This window comes from Anomaloglossus baeobatrachus, chromosome 4 (genome assembly GCF_048569485.1).
Source record: "Anomaloglossus baeobatrachus isolate aAnoBae1 chromosome 4, aAnoBae1.hap1, whole genome shotgun sequence".
NCBI lineage: Eukaryota > Metazoa > Chordata > Amphibia > Anura > Aromobatidae > Anomaloglossus > Anomaloglossus baeobatrachus.
In genome coordinates, this window is record NC_134356.1 from 681,983,659 (window position 1) to 682,008,750 (window position 25,092).

Sequence of the window (25,092 nt, forward strand, 5' to 3'; positions counted from 1 at the left end):
GCCGCTGCACTGGGGTCCTGTGAACAGATTTCCTCACCTTGAGTGGTAAAGTTTGGAGCAAGACCCCAAGTTTCCTTCAACACTGTCAACAGTTCGACGCTTTGCTTGTTTTCTGAGCGTTTATGTTCAAAATTGCTGTTTGCCACGCCCCTTTCACAGAAAAGCCCTGCAGCTGCATCTCCCTCCTACCCCCTTCTATTGAAATTGCATTCATTTCACCTCTACCTTTTTAGTAATGACCCATTAGTTGAGACATATGCCCCAAAACACACACACACACACACACACACACACAGAAAGAAATACTCAGTGCACCCCAACGGGCTGAAATAAAAAGTATAATTTATATGTACATCAGGAGACAAAAGCGAACCATGAAATAAGAACAACCACGTGTGGCGTTGCGAGGCCAGGCAGAGGTATACTGAAAGCGATGTGTGTATGTTTCGTATATATACATGGTATACATCATTAGCGAGAACAGAGGACACCGGGGGGAGGCAGGCCATCGGCAAGAGGACAACAGGGACAGAGACTGACGACAGACTTGAAGCGCTATCGGAGACCACTGCTCGGGGGGGGGCAAGCTTACTGCTGCCGGTGTCACTCCCATGGCGGAGATGCAGGTCCAATTTCACCTCGCTCACATCGACGGGAGCTCATCCATCGTCCATGCCACCCTGCAGGGATGCAAATGGATTCATTGTAGGCTTCATTCTATGCCGGGGCCAAGGTGGAAACATGGGCGACAACCCTGCAGAGGCGCGACACTTCTTCTGGACGGTCGTATCGGGCACTGCTTCCCGACAACTTGGACAAGGCTTTCCCATTCAATAGCAAAAACACCAGGCGGGAAGGGGAAAGCGGTCAGTCATCGATACAAATCACCTCTCCGGATCGTCCGTCTTTCCTCTCCATTAGATCCATCTCCCGCTCTTTCTTTACCAGAATGGGAGGCCCGTTAGAAGCTGAGGACAGAAAACACATTCTTCATTTTTAGAGAGAACCTGTCCGCAGGACTTACCACCATAAAGTAAACGGCCATGATGGTGTAGTGATGGTGATTAAATCAATAACTAATTTTTTGTTTGTTTGCTTTTTGTGAGTGATACCAGCAAAAATAATTCATATAAATGTCACATTTGCCACTATTATGGCCGCCCTGGCTTCTTGTCTCAGTCAGCGGCTCCTCCGCTTCGGTCACATGATCAGTCGCGGATAACATTAAACCAGCACTTTGCGCCTAACACGGTGCAGATTTACTGTGGAAGGGACCAGCTGCGAGTCATGAACACACAACACAGTACAAACACCACATCCAGTACACAGAGACAACGTACACAGACGCGGGACAAAAAACAGCACAAGGACAGGGAGACTAAGAGATTGAAAAGGAAATAACGAAGATGGTCGACTTCTTACCTGACAAGAAGGATCCTAGAGGCATTTGGTTATAATTTGTCCCGGTATGTGGTGGGTTGCTTGGAAAATGCCCCCCAAATAGAGGAGGCGTAGTGTAAGGACCAGGGGGGAAAATCTGGTAAGGGAAAGAGAATTTAGTTAGATTGTGAAACAAACACGGATGATGTCCTGACACCAGAACTATCCCAGAAGTCTCCCCGATTACCCCAACCTCACCACAATGCCATTTTATGAGGACCCCTTTTCTCACTATCCCTGTTCTCTCACCGGAGGACCAGCGCTCTCGCTCCCTTTGCTTGCGAGTCGGCTCAGGATGCTGCGCTCGGACATCTGCAGTCGGGCCGCGATGGGCGGGATGCGTGCGAGGGAGGCCGGCAGGCGCGTCACATCCGCCTTCATGTCACTCAACAGCTCCTCCAGCTGGTTCAACACTGAATAGAGGGAAAGCTCAGACAGTGGTACTAGAAGAATATCCCCCTGCCCCGGCTCTTATCACACAGCTGAGGGGCTGTTACAGTGTGTCTGAGGAGCAGTAACAAGGAGTGGGATCGTCTCAGCCTTCAATCCTATGATGTAGGGGCAGCAAATACGGGGAGATCCTCAAAATAGTATCAGCCGTAGGGTAGACAGACAATAATGGTGTGTAATGCCCCTCACATGACGAATCAAAAGAAATGTAATGTATCTGTGGGCACAGCCACCCTCCCCCACCTCTCCTCCCCTTTACCTTTATGGAGGACGGCGTTTGCGGGTTTGTTTCCCGCCAGCGATTCCTTGGACAGGTGTTGGTGACTCTCCGCCAGACACTCCACCTCCGAGAAGCGGGCGTTCAGGGCCATGGCCGGATGGGACGGGTCCTGCGTCATGTTCAGGTAGGCGGCGCGGCGCAGCTGCTCCTCAATCACCAGCGCCTGCTCCAACAGCTGTCAGAGGTAAGCGAAGACGTGACTATAGCTGATCATCCTGTACATCCGTGTTCTGATCCGGTAACCGTGGAAGATTACAAAAAACTCGCATTGGTGAAGAAAACACCAAGAAACAGGAGTAGTTGGAACCTGGCTGACCGCAATCCCATGACTACCAGACAACACTAAAAGTAGCCGTGGAGCATTCCTAAACACCTAGACGCCTCGTCACAGCCTGAGAAACTAGCTACGCCTCACAGAATGAAATGAGGAAATCTACCTTGTCTCAGAGTAGTCCCCAAAGGAGAAGAGAGCCCCCCACATATAAAGATTACAGTGATATAGGAAAACACAATACTCAAATAGGAAAAATAAATTTAGCAAAGGCGAGGCCCAACTAACTTGATACAAAGAAAAGGGAAGGAACTGATTGTGTCAGTACAAAATCCCTATAGAAAAATACCAAACTCCTCATAGTAAAAATGGCCCTGGAGGTCATACGACCTCACCCCTACTATATCAGGTACTCCTGTAAATAATGGGAGAACAAAAAAAAAATACAGAAGAGCAAATAATCAAATTAGACAGGGATAAACTCCCTTTTCTTGCAGCAGAGCTAGCACAGGTGAAACCCCCATGCTCACAACACAAGAGAAACCATACTTCACCTGCAAGAAAACAGATACAAGGAAAAACAACACCCTAAGGTGTACACCAGGAAGCAAGGCAAAAACTGAAAACTTATGTGCAGAAGTCTTGCTCAGGGATACAGGGAAGGACAAAACTCCTGGCCAGGAACAGAGGCTGAGGAATATACAATTATAACCGGCTCCCGCAGGGCAGAAAGAGCTCTCCTATATAGACCAGACTTGTCTGCAATAGGACTTCCCCAATTCCCAATTAACGCCGACACCTGTCTGAGTCACAAGCTCAGATTCAGCTCCACTATCATTCCTGGCCACCAGAGGGAGCTTCAGAACAGCACCCACACAGACAACATTCACAACACATCCACCCCCAAAATCTTGTATATTATACTCCAGAGCTGCACTCACTATTCTGCTGGTGAAGTCACTGTGTACATACATTACTGATCCTGAGTTACTTCCTGTATTATACTCCAGAGCTGCACTCACTATTCTGCTGGTGCAGTCACTGTGTACATACATTACTGATCCTGATTTTCCTTCTGTTTTATACTCCAGAGCTGCACTCACTATGGCTGCGGCTCATACCTTAAATCTTCTGGCCAGGAACTTGTTCTTCATTTCCAGGAAGTTTCCTTTGTTGGTCTCAGACTTGAACGGCTCATTGATGATGGCGTAGGGTGGGTCGTTCTGCAGGTCCTGCCACCGGGCGTATCCGTGTCTGAGAGATGGGGGTGGGGGGGCTAAGGAATTTTTTTCTAGAATTTCAAAAGATGAGACCACCCTGACAAAGATTAATAAAATATTTCTGATGGAAACTTGTCCTGAAACTTTGGCTTCCTCATTTTTGTGTCCCTATGACAACACTTCCGGTCTGTGCTCTTGGGGGAAGCCTTGGTCATAAATTGCCGTAACATAATAGGTCTCACAATAGGAGGATACATGACGACTCCGGCCAGCAGCCAGTAATCGTGGCGCCGGTGCCAGATCTCGTTCAGCCGCCCGGAGCAGATGGCCGCCCGCTCCTCGTTCTGCCACAAAGTGTGAAGTTCTGAGAGGGAAAAACACACAGGCTGGTTATATAACGCTCCCATCACGGATCATCCTCGGTACGCAGCCCCTATGCTAAGTTATGTGTCTCTATTGTAACAGACTACAATCCTGTAGTCACTTAATCCAGGTGCCCCCTACTCCTTGCATCCACAGCAGGAGAGAGGCGGATGGAGCAACACTGATCTGTGACCATAGAGACACATGGGTCTGCATAGCAGCTGCGTACATAAAACGGCAGACCAATAAAAAGGGGACATATCCGCTCTGTACCTGTGAAGCCGCCATCGGCGATGTTGAACATGAAGCGCGCCCTCTCGGGCCGGCTCTCCTCCTTTCTCCCGTTGCTGCTCCTCGTCTCGTCTCGCTGATTGTTGGGCCTCATCTCTTTCAGAGTTTCTCGCTCAAACTTGGCGTCCTCCGGTCCTGAGAGACGACAGAAGAAACCGGCATGGGTCACCGCGACCACGAGCCGAAGCCTGGAAGCCATAACTACTGGGCAAACCAACATAGACCCTGCACCGCTCACCTCTGGGCACCTCGGCCTGCGCAGCCTCAGGTCTTTCCGCCGTTACGTCCTTCTCGGTGGCGCCGTCTTGTGGCTTCTCTGGCTGAGGAGCTAAAGGATGAAAGTGACATCACCAATGATTGGAAGGTCCAGAGGCCACATTAGACGGTGGCCGTCGGACCGGACACCCGCCTCCCGCTGCGCATGCCCGCCGTGTACCCACCACTCCGGTCCTCCACGATGGGGGTCCGAGACCCCGGCTCTTGTCTCGACTGTGACTGATCGGACGTTTCTGTTGTTGGTTTCTCTTCGCCTTTCTCCGGAGCGATGCTGGAAGATGGACTCCCTGTATCCTGAGGAGTGGGGGTCTGCAAAAAGGTAAATGATTCATTAACCCCTCATGTCTGCAAACAAATTTAGATTTCCTTATTTTTTCCCCCTGTGACGGGGTCCTTCTCTCATATCACAGAGCGAGCGATGGGTGAAGAATCCAAAGAGCATTTATTCCAAGCAAATCAAACGGTCCATAACATAATCCACCAAACAGAGGGTAAAAATAGTCCAGAAACACAAATATAGCCCAGTAAGTGATAAGTGTCCAGGTCTCTCTTGGGAGCCTCAGCTTCTCCCTCAGAGGATCAATCCTTCTCTCTTGTCCTTCCCAGCCTGACTGACCAATCCCCACAGGTACACACAGAGTTTAGGTGGATCCCAGGCCCCCCTCCCCCAGACTTAGAGACAGAAACACTACAGGGGGTGATTACCTACAGACAATACAATGTACACACAAGGAATACACAGAATGGACAGTGAACCACGCCTAAAGAAGGGAATTTTGTTTACTTACCGTAAATTCCTTTTCTTCTAGCTCCAATTGGGAGACCCAGACAATTGGGTGTATAGCTACTGCCTCCGGAGGCCGCACAAAGTACTACACTTAAAAGTGTAAGGCCCCTCCCCTTCTGGCTATACACCCCCCCGTGGGAGCACGGGTCCCTCAGTTTTAGTGCAAAAGCAAGAAGGAGGAAAGCCAATAACTGTTTCAAAAACAAATTCAATCCGATAGACAATATCGGAGAACAGAACTGATCAACATGAACAACATGTGCACCCGAAAAACAAATACCCTAAGAAAAACAGGGCGGGTGCTGGGTCTCCCAATTGGAGCTAGAAGAAAAGGAATTTACGGTAAGTAAACAAAATTCCCTTCTTCTTTTTCGCTCCTAATTGGGAGACCCAGACAATTGGGATGTCCAAAAGCAGTCCCTGGGTGGGTAAAAGAATACCTCGTGATAGGGCTGTCAAGCAGCCCTTTCTTACAGGTGGGCCACCGCCGCCTGAAGGACTTGTCTACCTAGGCCGGCATCTGCCGAAGCGTAGGTATGCACCTGATAATGCTTGGTAAAAGTGTGCAGACTCGACCAGGTAGCCGCCTGGCACACCTGCTGAGCCGTAGCCTGATGCCGTAATGCCCAGGACGCACCCACGGCTCTGGTAGAATGGGCCTTCAGTCCAGATGGAATCGGAAGCCCAGCAGAACGGTAGGTGTGAAGAATTGGTTCCTTGATCCACCGCGCAAGGGTGGATTTGGAAGCTTGCGACCCTTTATGCTGACCAGCGACCAGGATAAAGAGTGCATCCGAACGGCGCATAGGTGCCGTGCGGGAAATGTAGATCCTGAGTGCTCTCACCAGGAACGTGCGTAACCTAGGAAGTCGCGCTAGGCGTTTCTGAAAAAATACGGATAGCGCGGAAACTTGACCTTTAAGGGAGCTAAGCGACAAACCTTTTTCCAACCCAGACTGCAGGAAGGAAAGAAAAATAGGCAATGCAAATGGCCAGGGAGAAACTCCCTGGGCAGAGCACCAAGATAGGAATATCTTCCACGTCCTGTGGTAGATCTTGGCGGAGGATGGTTTCCTCGCCTGTCTCATGGTGGCAACAACTTCATGAGATAAACCTGAGGTCCCTAGGATCCAGGACTCAATGGCCACACTGTCAGGTTCAGGGCCGCAGAATTCAGATGGAAAAACGGCCCTTGAGACAGCAAGACTGGACGGTCTGGTAGCGCCCACGGTTGGCCTACCGTGAGATGTCACAGATCCGGGTACCACGACCTCCTTGGCCAGTCTGGAGCGACGAGAATGGCGCGGCGGCAGTCGGACCTGATTTTGCGGAGCACTCTGGGCAACAATGCCAGAGGTGGGAACACATAAGGTAGCTGGAACTGCGACCAATCTTGAACTAAGGCGTCTGCCGCCAGAGCTCGGTGATCGTGAGACCGTGCCATGAAAACCGGGACCTTGTTGTTGTGCCGTGACGCCATCAGGTCGACGTCCGGCATCCCCCAGCGGCGACAGATCTCCTGAAACACGTCCGGGTGGAGGGACCATTCTCCTGCGTCCATGCCCTGGCGACTTAGAAAGTCTGCTTCCTAGTTTTCCACGCCTGGGATGTGAACTGCGGATATGGTGGATGCTGTGTCTTCCACCCACGTCAGAATCCGCCGGACTTCCTGGAAGGCTTGCCGACTGCGTGTTCCCCCTTGGTGGGTGATGTACGCCACCGCTGTGGAATTGTCCGACTGAATCCGGATCTGCTTGCCTGCCAGCCACTGTTGGAAGGCTCGCAGGGCAAGACAGACTGCTCTGATTTCCATAACATTGATCTGAAGGGTGGACTCTTTCTGAGTCCACGTACCCTGAGCCCTGTGGTGAAGAAACACTGCTCCCCACCCTGATAGGCTCGCATCTGTCGTGACCACCGCCCAGGATGGGGGTAGAAACGACCTTCCTTTTGACAATGAGGTGGGAAGAAGCCACCACCGGAGAGAGTCCTTGGCTGTCTGAGAGAGGGAGACATCCCTGTCGAGGGACGTCGACTTCCCGTCCCATTGGCGGAGAATGTCCCATTGTAGAGGGCGCAGATGAAACTGCGCGAAAGGGACTGCTTCCATTGCTGCCACCATTTTCCCTAGGAAAAACATGAGGCGCCTCAAGGAGTGCGACTGGCTCTGAAGAAGAGATTGCACCCCTGTCTGCAGCGAGCACTGCTTGTCCAGTGGAAGCTTCACTATCGCTGAGAGAGTATGAAACTCCATGCCAAGATATGTTAGTGATTGGGTCGGGGTTAGATTTGACTTTGAAAAGTTGACAATCCACCCGAACCTCTGGAGAGTCTTCAGTGCCACGTTCAGACTGTGTTGGCATGCCTCTTGAGAGGGTGCCTTTATCAGCAGATCGTCCAGATACGGGATCACAGAGTGACCCTGTGAGTGCAGGACTGCTACTACTGCTGCCATGACCTTGGTGAAGACCCGAGGGGCTGTTGCCAGCCCTAAAGGAAGCGCTACGAACTGCATGTGTTCGCTTCCTATAACGAAGCGTAGAAAAACGCTGATGCTCTGGCGCAATCGGTACGTGGAGATAAGCATCTTTGATGTCTATTGATGCTAGGAAATCTCCTTGAGACATTGAGGCGATGACGGAGCGGAGAGATTCCATCCGGAATCTCCTGATTTTTACGTGTTTGTTGAGCAACTTTAGATCCAGGACGGGACGAAATGACCCGTCTTTCTTTGGCACCACAAACAAATTGGAGTAAAAACCGTGACCTTGTTCCTGAAGAGGAACGGAAGTCACCACTCCTTCCGCCTTTAGAGCGGCCACCGCCTGCAGCAGAGCATCGGCCCGGTCGGGCGGTGGAGACGTTCTGACGAAACGAGTTGGAGGACGAGAGCTGAACTCTATCCTGTACCCGTGAAACAGAATGTCCCTCACCCAACGGTCTTTGACCTGTGATAGCCAAATGTCGGCAAAGCGGGAGAGCCTGCCACCGACCGAGGATGCGGAAAGAGGAGACTGAGAGTCATGAGGAAGCCGTCTTGGTAACGGTTCTTCCTGCTGTCTTTTTTGGGCGTGATTGAGTCCGCCAAGAATCTGAGCCTCTCTGATCCTTTTGAGTCCTCTTGGACGAGGAGAAACCTGCCTGAGCCTCGAAAGGACCGAAAACCAGACTGACCCCTCCTTTGTTGGGGTTTGTTTTGTCTGTGTTGAGGTAAGGATGAATCCTTACCCTTGGAGTGTTTAATGATTTCATCCAAACGCTCACCAAACAATCGGTCACGAGAAAAAGGCAAACTGGTTAAGCACTTCTTGGAAGCAGAATCTGCCTTCCATTCTCTCAACCATAGGGCTCTGCGTAAAACCACGGAGTTGGCTGACGCCACCGCCGTACGGCTCGTAGAGTCTAGGACAGCATTAATCGCGTAAGACGGGAATGCAGACATTTGAGAGGTCAATGGTGCCACCTGCGGAGCAGATGTACGTGTGACTGAGTCGACTTGCGTAAGCCCAGCTGAAATAGCTTGGAGTGCCCATACGGCTGCAAATGCTGGCGCCAACGACGCTCCAATAGCTTCATAGATGGATTTCAACCAGAGCTCCATCTGTCTGTCAGTGGCATCTTTAAGTGCCGCCCCATCTTCCACTGCAACTAGAGATCTGGCTGCAAGCCTGGAGATTGGAGGGTCCACCTTGGGACACTGGGTCCAGCCCTTGACCACGTCAGGGGGGAAAGGATAGCGTGTATCTTTAAGCCGTTTGGAAAACCGCTTATCAGGATAAGCGTGGGGTTTCTGGATTGCGTCTCTAAAGTCAGCGTGGTCCAGAAAAGAGCTTAATTTACGCTTGGGATATCTGAAATGGAATTTCTCCTGCTGTGAAGCCGACTCCTCCGCAGGAGGAGCTGGCGGAGAAATATCTAACATCTTATTGATGGACGCTATAAGATCATTCACTATGGCGTCACCATCCGGTGTATCCAGATTGAGAGCGGTCCCAGGATCAGAATCCTGGTCAGTTACATCCGCCTCATCACCCATAGATTCATCCCGCTGGGATCCTGACCAGTGAGATGAAGTTGAGGGCCCCTCATAGCGAGCCCGCTTAGGTTTGTCTGGGACTGTCGTCCGAGTCAGAGTCGTCACCCTGGGGTGCGTGTAACACCCCCGGAGCACGGAAGTGTTCCAGCTGAGGGGGACCAGGGAGCAATGATTCAACAGTGCCCGTGGTCTGAGTTACTGGTCTAGACTGCAATGTTTCAAGAATTTTAGACATAGTCATAGACAATCTGTCAGCAAAAGCTGCAAAGTCCGTTCCTGTCACCTGGACAGCATTCACAGGTGGTTCTCCCTGGGTCACGTCCAGCAGAGGCCCCGGCTGTGTCACAGGGACCGAGCACTGCACACAATGGGGGTCAGTGGAACCTGCCGGTAGAGCAGCCCCACATGCGGTACAGGCAGCATATAACGTCTGTGCCTTGGCACCCTTGCGTTTTGCGGACGACATGCTGTTGCCTCCTTGTAATCAAGGAGGGTATATAGCCGAGAACACCAGCGACCGTACAGTGTCAGTATTTGCAAACACAAAATACCAGGTACACAAACGGCACAAGTGGGGGAGAGCCCTTGAGGGCTGCTTACCGCCCGCTGAACAGCGGGTATGAGGCCGTAGAATCCCGTGTCTGGGTCTCCCCGTCTCCCCTCTGCAGCTCAGCGTGCAGGCAGGAATGGCTGCCGGCGTCCTGTGAAGAGGGGCGGACCGTGGGCGTGCCACAGACCAAAGTGCGGGAAACTGCGTCCCCCTGTGCCTAGTGTGAGGGCTGGAGTATGTAAAAAAGACTCCAGCCCTCAGCGCTGATGGTCTGTACAGCGTCCCGCCCTCCTCCTGACTGGCAGGTGCGGAGGCGGGAACGAAACGAACTAGGCCGCAAAAGCCGGGGACTGTAGTAATAAGCGCGGCCGTGATATATGCATGGCCAGCGCGGAAGTCCCCGGCGCACCACAAGTCCCAGCCGTGTCGCAGTGCGACTGACCCCGGCGGCCGGCGCGACCGTTCGCCCTGGTCTACCCACTCAGCCGAACTGTAGTGAGGAAATGGCACAAGCGCAGCAGCGCTGATGTCCCCGGCGCACTAACACACCCAGCAATGCTGCGGTGTGCGCGCGTATGCACGGGGACACAGAGTACCTTGACGGAGCAGGGCCATGTCCCTGACGATACTCAGCTCCATATCCAGCGGCTTCTCCAGGGGCTGCGGATGGAGCACGGTCTCAGTGCCTGGAGACCGGGAAAGTCCCACTTCACCCAGAGCCCTAATGGGGATGGGGAAGGAATCAGCATGTGGGCTCCAGCCTCCGTACCCACAATGGGTACCTCAACCTTAACAAACACCGCCGACATAAAGTGGGGTGAGAAGGGAGCATGCTGGGGGCCCTAGTATGGGCCCTCTTTTCTTCCATCCGACATAGTCAGCAGCTGCTGCTGACTAAACAGTGGAGCTATGCGTGCGTGTCTGACCTCCTTCGCACAAAGCAAAAACTGAGGGACCCGTGCTCCCACGGGGGGGTGTATAGCCAGAAGGGGAGGGGCCTTACACTTTTAAGTGTAGTACTTTGTGCGGCCTCCGGAGGCAGTAGCTATACACCCAATTGTCTGGGTCTCCCAATTAGGAGCGAAAAAGAAATATGAACCTACTCAACATGATACACAACCCTTATATTCCACCATCACTCCCCCCCACCTTCTTTTTCCATCAATCACAATTTATTATACCAAACCCCTCCAGTGGGGTCTCAGACTGCGCCTCCCCGTCGTACCGGATGGCGGTGGTTCTTACCCACACGGTGGCCACGGTGTGCTCGGCGTCCACCTCCCTCTTCTCTGTCCGCTCCCTGATGATACTGGCTCTTACCTGCAGTGTGCTAAGTGTCCACCTCTCTCTACTCCACCCCCCCCTCGACAACAGTAGAGTCTCAGCCTGCACCTCCCTCAACTGATGGTTGATCATACCCGCACGTTGGCCGCAGTGTGCTCGGCCTCCACCTCTCTTCTCCACCACCTCCATTGATAACAGTGGGGTCTCAGCCTGCGCCTCTCCCCCACCTGCCGGGAGTGACTCTTACCCGCACGTTGGCTGCAGTGGGCTCGGCGTCCACCTCCCTCTTCTCCGCCCCCTTCACTTCCTTGTCTTTCGGCTCCTTGCTCTCGGCCTCCTCTCGATCTATCGGGGTTCCCCCGTTCTCCGCTCGCTCACTAGGTGCTGGAGTGGCTGCAAGATAAACCAAAGTGATAAGAAAAGGCGGAGGCGTTACTGGAGGGTCTGCTCTGCCGACCAGAGGCCCCCGTACCTGGCTTGGAGGTGCAGGGGGTGTTGGTGAGGCTGGGGTCCGGCGTGGTGGTGCTGGTCTTTATGGTGGGCGAGGAGGCCCGCGAGGATAGCTTGGAGTCCAGGCTGGGGTCGGGCATCAGCTCGGGCATGCTCCAGCGCCCATTAATGTGCTCGAACTCCTGCACCTGGGAGGACATACAAGGGGTTAAAACCTGGTACATTTCACCCTTAATGTCCTACAGAGCTGAACTCACCTTCTTCTTCACCAGGGACATGACACCGATACGGGTCAACACCTGCTGGCGGGACAGCCCTTCTCGGGGGACGCCGTCGGCAAAGGTCTCGGAGCCGTCCGCGCCAGGTTCACACAGATGTCTCATGAACAGCGATACATAGGCTCTAGGAGGACAGAGGCCGAGATGAGGACTCATGACGCGGCGCTGCCCCCTGCTGGGCACGGACAGTAACAGCTTCCTCACCATAGACGTGTCAGTATAAGAGGCTCCCATCAGACGAGCCTCAGCATCCTGCCCGCTCAGCCTCCATCAGGTCCGGAGACCTCCGATGTGTCCTGTACCAGGCGCGGGGGATGACGGCACAGCTCTGCCGTCCCCCGGTGTCACTCGGCACAGAGTATACTGTCCGTCTGTGTGAGGGAGGAGGTACGCAGCTCCGTACCACCACCAGGAAACAGACCACGGACCAAGCGGCATCAGATGAGTAAGGTCATCATCACGTGGGATATGGCGGCACATAGACATACGAGGTGTATGAGGAGAGCACACAGTCACACAGCAGTGTGTATGAGGGGAGCACACAGTCACACAGCAGTGTGTATGAGGGGAGCACACAGTCACACAGCAGTGTGTATGAGGGGAGCACACAGTCACACAGCAGTGTGTATGAGGGGAGCACACAGTCACACAGCAGTGTGTATGAGGAGAGCACACAGTCACACAGCAGTGTGTATGAGGAGAGCACACAGTCACACAGCAGTGTGTATGAGGAGAGCACACAGTCACACAGCAGTGTGTATGAGGAGAGCACACAGTCACACAGCAGTGTGTATGAGGGGAGCACACAGTCACACAGCAGTGTGTATGAGGAGAGGACACAGTCACACAGCAGTGTGTATGAGGAGAGCACACAGTCACACAGCAGTGTGTATGAGGAGAGCACACAGTCACACAGCAGTGTGTATGAGGGGAGCACACAGTCACACAGCAGTGTGTATGAGGAGAGCACACAGTCACACAGCAGTGTGTATGAGGGGAGCACACAGTCACACAGCAGTGTGTATGAGGGGAGCACACAGTCACACAGCAGTGTGTATGAGGGGAGCACACAGTCACACAGCAGTGTGTATGAGGAGAGCACACAGTCACACAGCAGTGTGTATGAGGAGAGCACACAGTCACACAGCAGTGTGTATGAGGAGAGCACACAGTCACACAGCAGTGTGTATGAGGGGAGCACACAGTCACACAGCAGTGTGTATGAGGGGAGCACACAGTCACACAGCAGTGTGTATGAGGAGAGCACACAGTCACACAGCAGTGTGTATGAGGGGAGCACACAGTCACAGCAGTGTGTATGAGGGGAGCACACAGTCACACAGCAGTGTGTATGAGGAGAGCACACAGTCACACAGCAGTGTGTATGAGGGGAGCACACAGTCACAGCAGTGTGTATGAGGGGAGCACACAGTCACACAGCAGTGTGTATGAGGGGAGCACACAGTCACACAGCAGTGTGTATGAGGGGAGCACACAGTCACACAGCAGTGTGTATGAGGGGAGCACACAGTCACACAGCAGTGTGTATGAGGAGAGCACACAGTCACACAGCAGTGTGTATGAGGAGAGCACACAGTCACACAGCAGTGTGTATGAGGAGAGCACACAGTCACACAGCAGTGTGTATGAGGAGAGCACACAGTCACACAGCAGTGTGTATGAGGGGAGCACACAGTCACACAGCAGTGTGTATGAGGGGAGCACACAGTCACACAGCAGTGTGTATGAGGGGAGCACACAGTCACACAGCAGTGTGTATGAGGAGAGGACACAGTCACACAGCAGTGTGTATGAGGAGAGCACACAGTCACACAGCAGTGTGTATGAGGAGAGCACACAGTCACACAGCAGTGTGTATGAGGAGAGCACACAGTCACACAGCAGTGTGTATGAGGGGAGCACACAGTCACACAGCAGTGTGTATGAGGAGAGCACACAGTCACACAGCAGTGTGTATGAGGAGAGCACACAGTCACACAGCAGTGTGTATGAGGAGAGCACACAGTCACACAGCAGTGTGTATGAGGGGAGCACACAGTCACACAGCAGTGTGTATGAGGGGAGCACACAGTCACACAGCAGTGTGTATGAGGGGAGCACACAGTCACACAGCAGTGTGTATGAGGAGAGCACACAGTCACACAGCAGTGTGTATGAGGGGAGCACACAGTCACACAGCAGTGTGTATGAGGAGAGCACACAGTCACACAGCAGTGTGTATGAGGGGAGCACACAGTCACACAGCAGTGTGTATGAGGGGAGCACACAGTCACACAGCAGTGTGTATGAGGGGAGCACACAGTCACACAGCAGTGTGTATGAGGAGAGCACACAGTCACACAGCAGTGTGTATGAGGAGAGCACACAGTCACACAGCAGTGTGTATGAGGAGAGCACACAGTCACACAGCAGTGTGTATGAGGGGAGCACACAGTCACACAGCAGTGTGTATGAGGGGAGCACACAGTCACACAGCAGTGTGTATGAGGGGAGCACACAGTCACACAGCAGTGTGTATGAGGGGAGCACACAGTCACACAGCAGTGTGTATGAGGAGAGCACACAGTCACACAGCAGTGTGTATGAGGAGAGCACACAGTCACACAGCAGTGTGTATGAGGAGAGCACACAGTCACACAGCAGTGTGTATGAGGAGAGCACACAGTCACACAGCAGTGTGTATGAGGAGAGCACACAGTCACACAGCAGTGTGTATGAGGAGAGCACACAGTCACACAGCAGTGTGTATGAGGGGAGCACACAGTCACACAGCAGTGTGTATGAGGGGAGCACACAGTCACACAGCAGTGTGTATGAGGGGAGCACACAGTCACACAGCAGTGTGTATGAGGAGAGCACAGTCACACAGCAGTGTGTATGAGGAGAGCACACAGTCACACAGCAGTGTGTATGAGGAGAGCACACAGTCACACAGCAGTGTGTATGAGGAGAGCACACAGTCACACAGCAGTGTGTATGGTATGTGTGGTATAAGAGGAGCACACAGTCACGTAGGAGTATTTATGATGTGCACGGTGATGGCCACGTTTTTCGATGGATAAATTGGGGTTGTCAGTTCCTGTTGTTTTTGGAACTTTTAGTTGGTTGTTTCTTGTGTAGTGAAGAGTGAGGTGCGTATACATATACAGTGCCTACAAGTAGTATTCAACCCCCTGCAGATTTAGCAGGTTTACACATTCGGAATAACTTGGCATTGTGACATTTGGACTGTAGATCAGCCTGGAAGTGTGAAATGCAGCAAAAAGAAGGGAATTTTGTTTACTTACCGTAAATTCCTTTTCTTCTAGCTCCAATTGGGAGACCCAGACAATCGGGTGTATAGGCTATGCCTCCGGAGGCCACACAAAGTATTACACTAAAAGTGTAAAGCCCCTCCCCTTCAGCCTATACACCCCCCGTGCTGCCACGGGCTCATCAGTTTTGGTGCAAAAGCCCGAAGGAGGAAAAAATTATAAACTGGTTTAAAGTAAATTCAATCCGAAGGAATATCGGAGAACTGAAACCATTTAACATGAACAACATGTGTATACAAAAACAGGGGCGGGTGCTGGGTCTCCCAATTGGAGCTAGAAGAAAAGGAATTTACGGTAAGTAAACAAAATTCCCTTCTTCTTTGTCGCTCCTAATTGGGAGACCCAGACAATTGGGACGTCCAAAAGCAGTCCCTGGGTGGGTAAATAATACCTCATAATAGAGCCGTAACGGCTCCGTCCTACAGGTGGGCAACTGCCGCCTGAAGGACTCGCCTACCTAGGCTGGCATCTGCCGAAGCATAGGTATGCACCTGATAGTGTTTCGTGAAAGTGTGCAGGCTCGACCAGGTAGCTGCCTGACACACCTGCTGAGCCGTAGCCTGGTGTCGCAAGGCCCAGGACGCTCCCACGGCCCTTGCATGTCTGACCTCCTTCGCACAAAGCATAAAAACTGATGAGCCCGTGGCAGCACGGGGGGTGTATAGGCTGAAGGGGAGGGGCTTTACACTTTTAGTGTAATACTTTGTGTGGCCTCCGGAGGCATAGCTATACACCCGATTGTCTGGGTCTCCCAATAAGGAGCGACAAAGAAAGAATGTTATTTCTTTTTTTATTTTTTTTTTTTTTTTTAAATTGTGAAAAGTGTATTCAGAGGGTCATTTATTATTCAACCCCTAAATCCACCAGAATTCTGTTTGGTTCCCCTAAAGTATTAAGAAGTATTTCAGGCACAAAGAACAATGAGCTTCACATGTTTGGATTAATTATCTCTTTTTCCAGCCTTTTCTGACTAATTAAGACCCTCCCCAAACTTGTGAACAGCACTCATACTTGGTCAACATGGGAAAGACAAAGGAGCATTCCAAGGCCATCAGAGACAAGATCGTGGAGGGTCACAAGGCTGGCAAGGGGTACAAAACCCTTTCCAAGGAGTTGGGCCTACCTGTCTCCACTGTTGGGAGCATCATCCAGACGTGGAAGGCTTATGGAACTACTGTTAGCCTTCCACGGACTGGACAGCCTTTGAAAGTTTCCACCCGTGCCGAGGCCAGGCTTGTCCGAAGAGTCAAGGCTAACCCAAGGACAACAAGGAAGGAGCTCCGGGAAGATCTCATGGCAGTGGGGACATTGGTTTCAGTCAATACCATAAGTAACGTACTCCACCGCAATGGTCTCCGTTCCACACGAGCCCGTAAGGTACCTTTACTTTCAAAGCGTCATGTCAAGGCTCGTCTACAGTTTGCTCATGATCACTTGGAGGACTCTTGAGACAGACTGGTTCAAGGTTCTCTGGTCTGATGAGACCAAGATCGAGATCTTTGGTGCCAACCACACACGTGACGTTTGGAGACTGGAAGGCACTGCATACGACCCCAAGAATACCATCCCTACAGTCAAGCATGGTGGTGGCAGCATCATGCTGTGGGGCTGTTTCTCAGCCAAGGGGCCTGGCCATCTGGTCCGCATCCATGGGAAGATGGATAGCACGGCCTACCTGGAGATTTTGGCCAAGAACCTCCGCTCCTCCATCAAGGATCTTAAGATGGGTCGTCATTTCATCTTCCAAAAAGACAACGACCCAAAGCACACAGCCAAGAAAACCAAGGCCTGGTTCAAGAGGGAAAAAATCAAGGTGTTGCAGTGGCCTAGTCAGTCTCCTGACCTTAACCCAATTGAAAACTTGTGGAAGGAGCTCAAGATTAAAGTCCACATGAGACACCCAAAGAACCTAGATAACTTGGAGAAGATCTGCCTGGAGGAATGGGCCAAGATAACTCCAGAGACCTGTGCCGGCCTGATCAGGTCTTATAAAAGACGATTATTAGCTGTAATTGCAAACAAGGGTTATTCCACAAAATATTAAACCTAGGGGCTGAATAATAATTGACCCACACTTTTATGTTGAAAATTTATTAAAATTTAACTGAGCAACAAAACTTGTTGGTTTGTAAGATTTATGCATCTGTTAATAAATCCTGCTCTTGTTTGAAGTTTGCAGGCTCTAACTTATTTGCATCTTATCAAACCTGCTAAATCTGCAGGGGGTTGAAGACTACTTGTAGGCACTGTATGAGACAGTGATACCGCAGGTGCACACACATGAGGGAGGGGGGTGCACTTACTTAAATTCTTTCTCAGACTTGCCCCGCAAGTCTCTAACCAGCCAGTGTGTGGTGAAGGCGTCCTGAGGCGGCATCCCCCAGCGCATCACCGCGTTCAGGAAGGCCTTCCGCTGCCGCGTATTAAATCCCAGAACCTGGAAGGAGACGAAGTGTAATAGCTGTACAGCGCACGCAGAAGGACGGGGCCGCACAGCGCACGCAGAGGGACGGGGCCGCACAGCGCACGCAAGGGACGGGGCCGCACAGCGCATGCAAGGGACGGGGCCGCACAGCACACGCAGAGGGACGGGGCCGCACAGCACACGCAGAGGGACGGGGCCGCACAGCACACGCAGAGGGACGGGGCACACAAGCACACGCAAAAGGGACCGGCGCACAGCACATGCAAAAGGGACCGGCCCACAGCATACGCAAAAGGGACTGGGCACACAAGCATACGCAAAAGGAACAGGTGTACAGCATACACAAAACTGACCGGCATAAAGCATACGCAAAAGGAACTGGCGCACAGCATACGCAAAAGGGACAGGAATACACAAAAGGGACCGGCGCACAGCATACGCAAAAGGGACAGGAATACACAAAAGGGACCGGCGCACAGCATACGCAAAGGGACAGGAATACGCAAAAGGGACCGGCACACAGCATACGCAAAGGGACAGGAATACGCAAAAGGGACCGGCACACAGCATACGCAAAAGGACAGGCGCACAGCATACACAAAAGGGACAGGAATACGCAAAAGGGACCAGCGCACAGCACACGAAAAAGGGACTGGCGCTCAGCACACGCAAAAGGGACCGGTGCTCAGCACACGCAAAAGGGACCGGCGCACAGCATACGCAAAAATCTCGCACTGACCAATTCTCCTGAGCCCTTACCTCTATATTCCCACCGACCCGGGCCAGCAGCGGTGGCAGCGGCTTGTCCTTCTCGTTACGCAGCTGTCGGCGAGATTGTCTGCGACCTGTAAGGGCAGAGTAAGATCGGGGGAGGAAGAGGTCACTAACAGTACCACACACCCCCTTCAGTTGTCTCAGCACTGCCCTCACCTTCCGTTCTCTCATCGAAGTCTTCATCCTCTTCTTCGGAGCCCACAGAATACTCGGACTGGTTATCTGTAAGGAGAATGGAGGCGCCGTGTTACCAGACACCCGCGGAGAATCTCTCCCGATTGTTTGTGACAGTGTGCCAGTGCAGGCGACACGCTCAGTCCAGAGCTGGAATCACGATTCATCCCCGGAGGTCCTTACCCTGGTCCTCCTGTGCGGCGTCGTTGTAGTTCACCTGCTTCCGCACCCTCTTGCCCTTGCCCAGGTTTCGGGCCAGGTCCTCCTGCTGCTGCTCGTAGTGATGGCGCAGCAGCTTCTCCCAATAGTCGGGATCCACATTCTCCTCCTGTTTTATCACCTCTCGCTCCAGCTCCTCCAACTGAAAAAAGAGCAAGAGGTGTGAGGAAAATCCCGCCACACTGTGAACGCATGACGCACCGACACCGCAGCGTCTCACCTTCTCCTCCTCCTTCACCACGTACTGAGCCACCTTGAAGGAGCTGAGGTACTCATTCATGTTCTGGACCTCGGTGTCCTCCGTCTCGTCCTGGTTGCGGTCCAGGAGCCGGGCGATGGCGCCGTTGTCATAGTGAATAACGCTGCTGTCCTCCTCTTTATTATCACCTGAAGGGAGCAAAGTAAAGAGGCGGGAAGTACGGGGAGGGGAGCGCCTGTATTGTGATCATTGGGGGTAAACACCATTTGGACTCCCAGAGATCACTACATTGTCTCCCATCTGTCAGGGGCGATCTCACGAGTACCTTCCACCTTCGCAGAGCGCACGTAGGGACAGCCCGCGCACCATACGCAAGGACGGCCCGCGCACCATACGCAGGGACGGCCCACGCACCATACGCAGGGACGGCCCGCGCACCATACGCAGGGACGGCCCGCGCACCACACGCACGGACAGCCCGCGCACCATACGCAGGCACAGCCCGAGCACCACTCGCAGGGACGGCCCGTGCATCATACGCAGGGACAGCCCGTGCATCATACGCAGGGACGGCCCGTGCATCATACGCAGGGACGGCCCGTGCATCATACGCAGGGACGGCCCGTGCATCATACGCAGGGACGGCCCGTGCATCATACGCAGGGACGGCCCGTGCATCATACGCAGGGACGGCCCGCGCACCATACGCAGGGACGGCCCGCGCACCACACGCACGGACAGCCCGAGCACCACTCGCAGGGACGGCCCGTGCATCATACGCAGGGACGGCCCGTGCATCATACGCAGGGACGGCCCGTGCATCATACGCAGGGACGACCCGTGCATCATACGCAGGGACGGCCCGTGCATCATACGCAGGGACGGCCCGTGCATCATACGCAGGGACGGCCCATGCATCATACGCAGGGACGGCCCGTGCATCATACGCAGGGACGGCCCGAGCACCACACGCAGGGACGGCCCGAGCACCACACGCAGGGACGGCCCGTGCATCATACGCAGGGACGGCCCTTGCATCATACGCAGGGACGGCCCGTGCATCATACGCAGGGACGGCCCGTGCATCATACGCAGGGACGGCCCGTGCATCATACGCAGGGACGGCCCGTGCATCATACGCAGGGACGGCCCGTGCATCATACGCAGGGACGGCCCGTGCATCATACGCAGGGACGGCCCGTGCATCATACGCAGGGACGGCCCGTGCATCATACGCAGGGACGGCCCGAGCACCACACGCAGGGACAGCCCGAGCACCACACGCACGGACAGCCGGCACACCACACGCACGGACAGCCGGCACACCATACGCAGGGACAGCCAGCGCACCATACGCAGGGACAGCCCGTGCATCATACGCAGGGACAGCCCGTGCATCATAAGCAGGAACAGCCCGTGCATCATACGCAGGAACAGCCCGAGCACCACACGCAGGGACAGCCCGCGCACCACTCGCAGGGACAGCCCGCGCACCACTCGCAGGGACAGCCCGCGCACCACTCGCAGGGACAGCCCGCGCACAACACGCAGGGACAGCCCGCGCACAACACGCAGGGACAGCCCGCGCACCACTCGCAGGGACAGCCCGCGCACCACTCGCAGGGACAGCCCGCGCACCACTCGCAGGGACAGCCCGCGCACCACTCGCAGGGACAGCCCGCGCACCACTCGCAGGGACAGCCCGCGCACCACTCGCAGGGACAGTCCGCGCACCACTCGCAGGGACAGCCCGCGCACCATACGCAGGGACAGCCCGCGCACCACTCGCAGGGACAGCCCGCGCACCACTCGCAGGGACAGCCCGCACACCATACGCAGGGACAGCCAGCGCACCATACACAGGGACAGCCAGCGCACCATACGCAGGGACAGCCCGAGCACCATACGCAGGGACAGCCCGAGCACCATACGCAGGGACAGCCCGAGCACCACTCGCAGGGACAGCCCGCGCACCACTCGCAGGGACAGCCCGCGCACCACTCGCAGGGACAGCCCGCGCACCACTCGCAGGGACAGTCCGCGCACCACTCGCAGGGACAGCCCGCGCACCATACGCAGGGACAGCCCGCGCACCATACGCAGGGACAGCCCGCGCACCACACGCACGGACAGCTCGCGCACCACACAGCTCGCGCACCACACGCACGGACAGTGCCTCTTAAAGCCTAAGGCAATGATAACTATAGCAGAGCGCTGGCATTGGTAATCATCGTAACCCACGGTCACTGACCGGAGGTGTACAGTGCATGTGTAACTGGTTGACCATATGATTCCCGACCAGAGGAAAACCAGAAAACTAGGAAGAACAGGGATATTACGGTGATCGGGGGACCCACTCCACGTCAAAGCCAATAACAAATTTATAGGAAAATATTAGGATTGGTTAATATCATCACCCCTATACACAATGATTGGAGGGGCACGGCGCATGCGCACCTGACAGCTACACTCCGCTCCCCCTATGCACAGGAAAACTAGAGGAGAAAGTGGGACTCAAAGCAACCTCAGGTGATAGCTGTCATAAACCAGAAGAGCACTGACCGATTGGATGCCCACAGTGATACAGCAGCTCACTGCCCCACCAGCGCTGATCGGCAGGCACCACACACACGTCCCCGGGGGGCTGCACATGGTCAGGATTTTAACTGTGCAGTCAAAATTAGGCAGAACTTGATTAGCACCTGCAATTGAGGGGATGTGCAGCACCAGACCAGCAATGAAGCGGCCGTTTCTTATCTGTGTCTCAATATAGAGGCAGATGGAGGTGAGGAGCGAGTGACAGCTGGAGGCGCTTGCTGCTGATTATCATTGTTTTTGGTGTTTCTTTATTGCTTTGACCTCTACGATTTTAAGGCACAGCTTTTACAGGAGGTTTTGGGGCAGAGAACAAGTGGAAACTCTCAAAAACTCAAAAACTTAAGGACACATTGAGCCAAAACCAGGAGTGTGTGGAAAAAAAATCAGGAGTGGTGCGCGAGTTTCCATGATACTTTTCCGGATTGTTGCGCTCTTGATTTTGGCTACACATACTGAGGTAAAAAAAAAAACTCTGCAAATACTTAACGTGAGAACGTGTCCCAAGATTTTCTGCTCAGTTTCAGCTCCAGTGTGAACACACCTCAATCGCTAAAGTTTTCAAGCAGAATACGCTTCTGGAAATTTTGCTTCTTTGGAGAGTTGTTGAAGTTTTTCATTTCCTAAAGCATTTTTGGTGGGGATTTTTTTTTTTTCATAAAGTGTTTATTTTTGCAGTTTTTTGATTGGACAGTACTTTATTCTGTCCAGTTTTAGGGAGCAGAAACTTTCCAAAAATCATGAGGAGTTGAAAAACCTGATTTTTGGAGAGTTTCTGCTTTCTCGATAGGATTCTCCTCTTTTTAGAACGTTTTTAGTGTTTTCTTTATTGTTTATTGGAGATAGAAAAATATCGGGAAAAATGCAAAAAAAAAAAATCACTTTTCAGGAAATTACAAAAAAAAAAAAAACAGTAGCAAACGACGCTTCAGGTTTACAAAACTCAAGAAAAGAAGAGTTTTCAGAGACGTCTTCTGCTTCAAAAACAATGGATGTTTTTAAACACGGCGAAAGACGTAGTGTGGACAGATCTGTGGAAAGTTTGTGTTTTTTGAGTTTTTGGAGTGGAAACTGAGCAGAAACTCTCCAAAATCCTCCTCGAAAGCTTAGATTTTCCACACCATATATTTAGCTATAAGACTCAGTGTACAGAAAGCCTCAGGCTATGTGCGCACTAGAAAATGGACTTTTCTTAAGAAAAATCCGAACCCTCTGGCAGTATACCGCACCTGCGTTTTTGCCGTGATTTGACGCATTTTTGCAGCGGTTTTGCTGCGGTTTTTCCGTGGGTTGGTCCCTGCGGTTTTTAACCATTAACTATGACAAAAAAGGGAATTTTGTTTACTTACCGTAAATTCCTTTTCTTCTAGCTCCTATTGGGAGACCCAGACAATTGGGTGTATAGCTTCTGCCTCCGGAGGCCACACAAAGTATTACACTTTAAAAAGTGTAACCCCTCCCCTCTGCCTATACACCCTCCCGTGGACCACGGGCTCCTCAGTTTTGGTGCAAAAGCAGGAAGGAGGAAACTTATAAATTGGTCTAGGGTAAATTCAATCCGAAGGATGTTCGGAGAACTGAAAACCATGAACCAAAGAACAATTCAACATCAACAACATGTGTACACAAAAGAACAACCAGCCCGAAGGGAACAAGGGCGGGTGCTGGGTCTCCCAATAGGAGCTAGAAGAAAAGGAATTTACGGTAAGTAAACAAAATTCCCTTTTTCTTTGTCGCTCCATTGGGAGACCCAGACAATTGGGACGTCCAAGAGCAGTCCCTGGGTGGGTAAAAGAATACCTCAATAAAAAGAGCCGAAAACGGCCCCCTCTTACAGGTGGGCAACCGCCGCCTGAAGGACTCGCCTACCTAGACTGGCGTCTGCCGAAGCATAGGTATGCACTTGATAGTGCTTCGTGAAAGTGTGCAGACTAGACCATGTAGCTGCCTGACACACCTGCTGAGCCGTCGCCCGGTGCCGCAAAGCCCAGGACCCACCCACGGCTCTGGTAGAATGGGCTTTCAGCCCTGAAGGGAGCGGAAGCCCGGAAGAACGGTAGGCCTCGAGAATCGGTTCCTTGATCCACCGAGCCAAGGTTGACTTGGAGGCCTGAGAACCCTTACGCTGGCCAGCAACAAGGACAAAGAGCGCATCTGAACGGCGCAGGGGCGCCGTGCGAGACACGTAGATCCGGAGTGCTCTCACTAGATCCAAAGAGTGCAAATCCTTTTCACACTGGTGAATTGGATTAGGGCAAAAGGAAGGCAAGGAGATGAAGGGAATTTTGTTTACTTACCGTAAATTCCTTTTCTTCTAGCTCCAATTGGGAGACCCAGACAATTGGGTGTATAGCTACTGCCTCCGGAGGCCACACAAAGTATTACACTTAAAAGTGTAAGGCCCCTCCCCTTCTGGCTATACACCCTCCCGTGAGATCACAGGCTCCTCAGTTTTAGTGCAAAAGCAAGAAGGAGGAAAGCCAATAACAGGTTTAAAGACAAATTCAATCCGAAGAAACATCGGAGAACTGAAACCATTCAACATGAACAACATGTGTACTCGAAAAAAACAAAAATCCCTAAGAAAACAGGGCGGGTGCTGGGTCTCCCAATTGGAGCTAGAAGAAAAGGAATTTACAGTAAGTAAACAAAGAAGGGAATTTTGTTACTTACCGTAAATTCCTTTTCTTCTAGCTCTTATTGGGAGACCCAGACGATTGGGGTGTATAGCACTGCCTCCGGAGGCCACACAAAGCAATTACACTAAAAAGTGTAAGGCCCCTCCCCTTCTGGCTATACACCCCCAGTGGGATCACTGGCTCACCAGTTTTAGTGCAAAAGCAAGAAGGAGGAAAGCCAATAACTGGTTTAAACAAATTTACTCCGAGTAACATCGGAGAACTGAAAACCGTTCAACATGAACAACATGTGTACCCGCAAACAAACCAAAAATCCCGAAGGACAACAGGGCGGGTGCTAGGTCTCCCAATAAGAGCTAGAAGAAAAGGAATTTACGGTAAGTAACAAAATTCCCTTCTTCTTCGGCGCTCTATTGGGAGACCCAGACGATTGGGACGTCCAAAAGCTGTCCCTGGGTGGGTAAAGAAATACCTCATGTTAGAGCTGCAAAGACAGCCCTCCCCTATAGGGAGGCAACTGCCGCCTGCAGGACTCTTCTACCTAGGCTGGCGTCCGCCGAAGCATAGGTATGCACCTGATAATGTTTGGTGAAAGTGTGCAGACTCGACCAGGTAGCTGCCTGGCACACCTGTTGAGCCGTAGCCTGGTGTCGCAATGCCCAGGACGCACCCACGGCTCTGGTAGAATGGGCCTTCAGCCCTGATGGAACCGGAAGCCCCGCAGAACGGTAGGCTTCAAGAATTGGTTCTTTGATC

At 52.7% G+C, this 25,092-nt stretch overlaps 1 protein-coding gene across 3 annotated transcripts in view; it reads right to left on the reverse strand.

The window, feature by feature from the left end:
* Positions 1-325: 325 nt before the first annotated feature.
* The window catches only part of CHD3 (chromodomain helicase DNA binding protein 3), a 195,727-nt gene continuing 170,960 nt past the window's right edge, over positions 326-25,092 (reverse strand). For all 3 annotated transcript variants that reach the window (XM_075346709.1, XM_075346710.1, XM_075346708.1), the window contains exons 24-40: positions 19,124-19,290; positions 18,868-19,045; positions 18,667-18,732; positions 18,496-18,581; positions 17,615-17,748; positions 11,956-12,100; positions 11,721-11,886; positions 11,496-11,641; positions 4,756-4,900; positions 4,554-4,643; positions 4,298-4,450; positions 3,917-4,025; positions 3,563-3,695; positions 2,150-2,345; positions 1,690-1,853; positions 1,423-1,537; positions 326-968 (exon numbers count right to left, since the gene is read on the reverse strand). In XM_075346709.1, the coding sequence (XP_075202824.1) occupies positions 868-968; positions 1,423-1,537; positions 1,690-1,853; positions 2,150-2,345; positions 3,563-3,695; positions 3,917-4,025; positions 4,298-4,450; positions 4,554-4,643; positions 4,756-4,900; positions 11,496-11,641; positions 11,721-11,886; positions 11,956-12,100; positions 17,615-17,748; positions 18,496-18,581; positions 18,667-18,732; positions 18,868-19,045; positions 19,124-19,290 (2,294 nt within the window). In that variant the 3' untranslated portion in view covers positions 326-867. The remainder of the gene's footprint in view (positions 969-1,422; positions 1,538-1,689; positions 1,854-2,149; positions 2,346-3,562; positions 3,696-3,916; positions 4,026-4,297; positions 4,451-4,553; positions 4,644-4,755; positions 4,901-11,495; positions 11,642-11,720; positions 11,887-11,955; positions 12,101-17,614; positions 17,749-18,495; positions 18,582-18,666; positions 18,733-18,867; positions 19,046-19,123; positions 19,291-25,092) is intronic.